The sequence below is a fragment of the Colias croceus genome, chromosome 29, assembly GCF_905220415.1.
Source record: "Colias croceus chromosome 29, ilColCroc2.1".
In the NCBI taxonomy this organism is placed as follows: Eukaryota; Metazoa; Arthropoda; class Insecta; order Lepidoptera; family Pieridae; genus Colias; species Colias croceus.
The window spans coordinates 1,189,881-1,197,500 of record NC_059565.1 but is presented as its reverse complement, the minus strand read 5'-3'; the positions used below and the strand labels follow the sequence as shown (position 1 = coordinate 1,197,500).

Below are 7,620 nucleotides of genomic sequence, written 5' to 3'. Positions count from 1 at the left end.
TTTAGACAAGGCGGGCGAAGCCGCGGGCGGTAAGCTAGTAACAATAATTATTATTAGTATTGTATTATGTGAAATCATTTATGTACATTGTACAGTTTAAGCAAATCTACCTACTCTGTTTGGAAATTCTCAAAAAAATCATATTTGTCTTATAAATTATATATTTTATCGATAGGAAATTATTTAAAAAATATTTAGTTACTTCACTAAGTTACTTCACTAAAGCGAAGACTCATGGACATGTGCATCTTACCCATCCTCACCTACGGTGCACAGACTTGGTCATTGACTGATCGCCAAAAGTTCGCACTTGGGGTTTGCCAAAGATCGATGGAACGCAGTATTTTGGGCGTAAAACTTACGGATCGCGTCCAAAATGAGATACTGCGCTCAAAAACACAGATAATCGATGTAGCTCATAAAGCTGCTGAGCTGAAATGGAACTGGGCTGGCCATGTTTGCCGAATGTCGGAGGAGTTGTGGGCAAAAATTACCACTTTGTGGATCCCCAACAAGGACAAAAGGCTACGTGGCAGGCCCAGGACAAGATGGCGGGACGAGCTTGATTCCCATTTAGCAGATTGGAGCAAAATTGCTCAAAATAGGGAGAAATGGATTGAGGGAAGAGAGGCCTTTGCTCAGCAGTGGGACAGCCATGGCTCATAATAATAATAAATATAATATATTTTATTATGAATTTACTATGATTAATTTTTACAGGCTCGCTACCCGCCAAGGTATGAAGCGACAAGACTACTAGATCTACCGAACTTAAGTCCAACAAGACAACCAGCACAGGTAAATATAACTATAAAATACACTACTAATATTATAAATGCGAAAGTTTTGTGTGTTTGTTACTCTGTCACGTAAAAACGGTTAGACCGTTTTGAATGAAACGGTATTATTTATACATCAGAATGACACATGAGCTTTTAGATATGTACTTGATTTTTGTGAAACCGCGTGGCACTATTTAAAAATGAATGTTTATGTTTTATGGGATAACTAGCTGTGCCCCGCGGTTTCCCTCGCGTGGCTCTGCTCCTGTTGGTCTTAGCGTGATGATATATAGCCTATAGCCTTCCTCGATAAATGGGCTATCTAACACTGAAAGAATTTTTCAAATCCGACCAGTAGTTCCTGAGATAAGCGCGTTCAAACGAACAAGCTCTTCAGTTTACAATACCAGCTAGAAGATAATTCCTTGATGAATGGGCTATCTAAGTGTGAAAATATTTTTAAAATCGAATCCGTGGTTCCTGAGATTAGCGCGTTCAAACAAACAAACTCTTCAGTTTACAACATTACTATAGATAAATAATGATAAATATAATTTTCAGTGTGAATCAGAGAGTGCCGTTTCGTCGCCAATGTGCGAAGCCCCCAATACAAGTAATTCGGGCTTCGCCCTTTCACGGTTGTCGTCCATGTTCTGTACTAGATACGCGCAGGTGAGATATTTAAAAAAGGTGTATAATTTATTAGAAAATTTGTAAGTTGTTACAATATCTTAAATTACATTATACCCGGCGCGGCCTAAGATGATCCCTATGACACTGACAGTTATTCTCAAGAGACAAACTTGTAATGGCGTCAGCATTAAATTAGAAACATATTGGAGGCGTCTAAAAATGGCATTTATTAATTTTTACGTAGCTTTATGCCATTACAATGATATTCCGTTGGAATTATAACAATTCTTAACATTTACGAGAAATTATATCAATCTGAATTTACGTTTACGTCCTTCAAAACTTACATCGTTGGCATTTATCGACTAGTGCGGAAGTATCGATAAACAAATTTCGATAATGGAAACGAGTTCACATTTTTTCCATGCTTAAGCTATAGTTGATTCACTATTGAATGGAACAGAAGATCGCAGCATAATTAATTAATTAATTACCGTTCGCGTTAATTTACTTACCTATGATAATATAAGTTTTTTAGAAAAATTAAATGGGGGATTCCATTTTCATGATAAAATAATATACACTGTGTTAAACGGGTTAAAAATTACGAGAAAATGATGAGATGCATTTTTATGTTTTGGAAAACTTTCGTTTTACTTACCGTTTCGTTTACATAATAGACGTTAAAAATTCATTTTATAATATTTGTAAAAACATGTTTACCGACGTGGCTGAATGCAAACCACGCCTTTGCCTATAAAATAGTAAAGTATCGATACGATCCATCATACGAGCAATCACTAAGACGAACTGTCATAGGGATCATCTTAGGCCGCGCCGGGTATAATCTTATATAAAAATGAATCGCAAAATGTGTTGGTAAGCGCATAACTCGAGAACGGCTGAACCGATTTCGATAATTCCTTTTTTGTTATATTCCTTGAAGTACTTACGAGGATGGTTCTTATGTAGAAAAAACTTAAACATGTACCACGGGCGAAGCCGGGGCGGACCGCTAGTGTAGAATATAAATGTTAGATGAAAAGTTGGATTTGAACATTCTAAGCTTAGTGATAATTTGCGGATTTACAGTTTAATACATAATATTTTTATTTATGATAATATCTAATTAAATCTTTCTATGTGTTCTCCAAATGAATAAATAAATAAAAATAGTAAACCTATTGATTTATGTGATTTTAAAACAGACAAACCAACATACATAATTTTGTCATTTTAAATAATTGGGGCTGATTTTTCAATCCTTGGTTAAAACTTATTCAACGAATAACGTATTAAACTACCATTTCAAAAAATTATTCTAATTGTCCGTATTTGACAGTTTACAGGTGACATTTTAAAATGTTCGTGTAATACTTTATTGGACGGAAAATTTTTAACCAAGTATTGAAAAATCGGCGCTAAATAGATTATAACATGAAAAACTAACAAACATGTTTCCCATTTACTAAATATAATTATTTCACAGGTGCCAACGCAATGTGACGTCGAAATGACGGACGTCAGATCGTCATCGCTAAACAACTCGCCAACACGTAACCCGCCATTGGACTATCGTTCACCAATCACCAACTCAGATTTATACTACACGAATCCAGATTTAACTAACCTAGGCAGAGATTTGAATTACATGGCAACACCTATTGAGTTCTTTAGACGAAGAAATTTACGTAGAAACACGCTAGATCGAGTTATAGATCATTTAACACACACGCCAAGACCGCTAACCTTACAGTTAGGCAGGTTCCAATTCAGTATACCGCGATTTAACAGACAGCCTAGGCCAGACACTCCAGATATAGCGGAAATTAATATAGATAATCTAGATTTTGTTAGATTGAATGCCAACGATACGTACACTCTAAACGGTAGGACGATTCGTCTTTTGGGGGCTGATTTTGAGAATTATCCAAGTATGGATGGGAATAGGCCTCCGCCCTACACTGAAGCTATGCGATATAAAATGTACGGGCCTCCGCCGGAATATTTGAGTCGTGAAGGCATAAATCGGGAAAACGAAGCGACTAATAATATAGAAATGCCGCCGTGCTACGATGACCTGTCGAATACTAACGGAAATTCCGCGGGTAACGGAAACGCCAGTGATAACGGAAATACAAGTGGTTCAAGTAACGAAGCAAATGCCAGTGTTAACGATAACGCGTGTTATAACGGAAACGCGAGTAACGATAGCGGGAATATCGCTAGTTGCAGTAATAACGGAAATTCCGTGACTTATAACATTAATGGAAATATACCGAGTTACCATAATAATGATAACAGCGCCAGTATGAATAATAACGGAAATTCCGGCAGTAATAACGGAAATTCCGCGAGTTGCAATGATAACGGAAATTCCGCAAGTCACAACGACAACGGAAACACAAGTGCCATAGACAACGGAAACCAGAGTTGCGCACAAAATGACATAGACAACGGAAACGCAACAATACCGGAAACGATTAGTTCAGTTATAGACAACTTGCCAGCCATAGACAGCGATGTTATGGTCAACGAATAGAATAAGTTTGTATTAAGTTAGTTTTAAGTATTGGACACTATAAAGTAATTTTAAGTTTTTTCGTTACATTTTGTAACAATTTTTGCCAGATATTTTTGTAGAGCACAAGTTTTTTGTCGTTTTTTGTTGCGTTTTAAACGCAATTTGCAGTTGAAAAAAATTTACAATTAATTCCATGCAAATTTTCTTTTGAAGGAATAGAAATTTTCCTGTGAACAAATTTGTTTGTCTGTTTTAAAGACGGTATTAATTATAATAATGAATTGTCTAGCCCATTTTGGGTAAAGTGTTGCCATTTTTTAAATCACTTCTTGCTTTAAATGTTAGAAATCACAATATATAGAACTATTATAGATAGAGTAGGTATAGTTCGATTAGAAAGAGAGAGAAAGATTGAAGTATATCTCTCTCTTTTTCTCATTAATAAAAAAAATATTGCAGAACTAGATTTCCGCCCGCGGCTTCGCCCGCGTTTGCAAAGGAAAACCCGCATAGTTCCCGTTCCCGTGGAATTTCCGGGATAAAAACTATCCTATGTGTTAATCCAAGTTACATAAGTTATATATTAGATTAGAGTAGATTGACAGCTAGTTTTAATAATATTTAGAATTAACAGAGAACTAACAGAATTTTAATAATATTTTTCAAATTTTAAACTAAATAAAAATAAAATAAATAAATAAATTCGATCATTTTGCGCAAGGCGTAGGTTGGAAAAACGCATCAGGATAGATTTTTTTTCTTTGAAACAAGATTTTTTTCTCTAAAACATTTAAATCAAAGCTATTTGTGACGGCATTAGAAAGAGTCAGATAGTCTAACTTGATCTTCTATCTCTTTCTAATAATTGAATATTTTCGATTACATTCAATATATCTTTTCTACTCCATCTATAATATATCTATAAAAACAAAGACATTGACATACTATAAACAATTAGACTCACAATTTCCTAATTTCCTATAAAAAGTTTTAAAGGTCGTTGTATAAAACATTCATTGAAATTAACACCTTATTTCGTGGCAGTAATGTTCAAAGTCTATTGTATAGCTAGAAAACTCTGCCTTATACGTATAGGCAGACTTTTGCTCAGGACACATTTTTTGGTTGTGAGTTTTGTTGTTTTTTCTACGTCAATGATAACACAGATTAAAAATGTGCCCCAAATAAAGGAAATGGGGCATTTTTAGTGCCTTAGCGTATAGAGTAAATGTTATTTTTTTGCCTTATTAAAAGGCTTTCCACGGCAGCACTATTAGTGAAATTAAAAACACCAGTCTCACCATATTTTGATAGGACTTTTCGATACGTGTAACACAAAATAAGATTATGAAGACCTGAGTTAGTTCTAAGATCATTGTAATATTTGCAATAAATTGAAGAAAATTAGGCATTTGCTTATTTAAAAATCAAAATAAATATTAAAAATGTTTTCTTTTGGTTCTGGTTTCATAAGAAAGGGACTTGACAGTTTGATTTCTTTTTCAGATACTTTTAAAATTGATATAAATTCTGCCCTTTTAAATCTATTATAATGTATTTGCAAGAAAATATTTTCTAATAATTTTTGAAAAATATCACTAGTTTGATCTTTCACTGAAAAATTATCAAATATGCTTTTAAAAGAATTAAATAGTGATTACAACAATAATCAAATATTGTTTTTAACCAACTTTGATAAATATGTTATGAATTGAGTTAGTATTTTTTACTTTGTGTTAAAAATGTGACTTTGAAATTTATATAGGTACATATATTTTTTTATTTGTTCATTCGCTATTTCTTTTATTATCGCGGGTTCGATTTAATCTTTAACTGTCTTACCACAAAAAACTGTAGACAGGGTTTAACTTTAAGCGCGGGTTCTCTTTAATCTGGTTTCGTCGTATTTCACATAGACAACTATTAAAGTGACAGATCCCTGGTTTAAAGTTAGACTGTGTTTAAATTGTTTTGTGGTTAGACCATAAATGTTTATTTTAAAAATAAATAGTTTTTATCACTCTGACAATAACACAGAGCATTAAATGTAAGAGTAAATGGAAGTCTCTGATTTACATTAATCTGTCCGAAAAACGATCGTGTAATAATAAAAAATCCGACCAAATGCTTTATTAAGTGTATATAAATGCTTATAATAAATTAGATTTTGTATGTATGTATAAATTTTAATGGATTACTGAACTCAGAAATTGCTGTACTAATATTGATTAAATTATTGGTCAAATATGTAGTTTTGGTTGACTACTAAATTTCGTTATTACAAATAGAAATTCACTTATTAAATTCAATACCAGACAATATAAGCCGCAAATGTTATTTTTTTCACTATTTTTATCATATTCAGTACAGTAATTTTTGCGTGATAGACATACAGTTAAAATATTTCCCGTTTCTATATGCAGCAATAAATAAAATAACAAAAACTTAGGGACTATCTAAATCTATCCGCCTGCAATCGTATGCAAATTCTATCTCTTTCTATCGTATGGAAATATGCTTTGCTAAAGCGAGATAGCATGCTTGAATGTAGTTTTTTTATTTTATACAATAAACAAAATAAGAGCGTGTGTGCCGAGCACACGTGTCAGAAGTGAAACTTCTTTGGCAAGATTGATATCAAAATCGCTGCCTTACTCCATGATGTGACGGTATTGCCATGACGCGACCTTGAAATTTAACTCTCAACGCGCCTACAGAAGTTTCACTTTAAAAATATATTAATTGTATTTTATACTAATACTAGCTTACCGCCCGCGGCTTCGCCCGCTTTCTCTAAAACGATTTGAGATTTAAACTATCCTATCTCTCAAGTTGGATCGAACTGCACATGGTGCGCCAATTTTATTATAATCGGTTAAGTGGTTTAGGAGTCCATTGGGGACAAACATTGTGACACGAGATTTATATATATTAAGATTGCATAATTACTGTAAATGAATGGATATATTATTATTGTATTATAAAAACTTGAAATTGGATTATAAAACTCAATAATTGAAATTTTCCTTGTAGTGTAAGAAAATTTATATTACATCGTTCTTTCTCGCTCTAACAATGCATATTTCCTCACGTCAGAAAGAGATAGCAGAATTTAAATAAAATAAGTGCACAGCTTTCGCACTAAGGTACTTAATATTTTGGAAAGAGATTTTTGAAATTGTCTTTTTTTGTTTTAAATTTTATTGTGATAAAGAATTTTTTGTTTTGTAGAATGCGTTTCATAAAATACTACATTCTTTATACATAACTACTAACTAGTCTTCGGCGCGCGGCTTCGTCCGCGTTTTCGAAGAAAAACCCGCATAGTGTCCGTTCCTGTGGGATTTCCGGGATTAAAAGTAGCCTATGTCTTATTCTGAGTCGTTAGCTACCAACACAAATTTCATTGTAATCGGTTCAGTAGTATTTGCGTGAAAGCAAACATCCATTCTCACAAACTTTCGCATTTATAATATTAGTAGGATAATATATAGCATTCAGGGATCATGTACATATCCAACGGTGGAAGAATTTTTTAAATCGGTCCAGTAATTCCTGAGATTAGCACATTTAAACAAACTCTATAAGTCTATAGTTTTATAAATTTACTAATATTATAAAGCTGAAAAATTTGTTTGTTTGAAGGCGCTGCGCTAATCTCAGGAACTACGGGTCCGATTT

The 7,620-nt window shown here is 33.4% G+C and overlaps 1 protein-coding gene across 1 annotated transcript in view; it reads left to right on the top strand.

Moving 5' to 3' along the window:
• Positions 1-4,479, top strand: part of LOC123704334 — a 12,344-nt gene extending 7,865 nt beyond the window's left edge. Inside the window, exons 8-10 of the mRNA XM_045652673.1 lie at positions 721-798; positions 1,344-1,454; positions 2,905-4,479. Coding sequence (XP_045508629.1) covers positions 721-798; positions 1,344-1,454; positions 2,905-3,957 — 1,242 coding nt within the window. The 3' untranslated portion in view covers positions 3,958-4,479. The remainder of the gene's footprint in view (positions 1-720; positions 799-1,343; positions 1,455-2,904) is intronic.
• Positions 4,480-7,620: the final 3,141 nt, after the last annotated feature.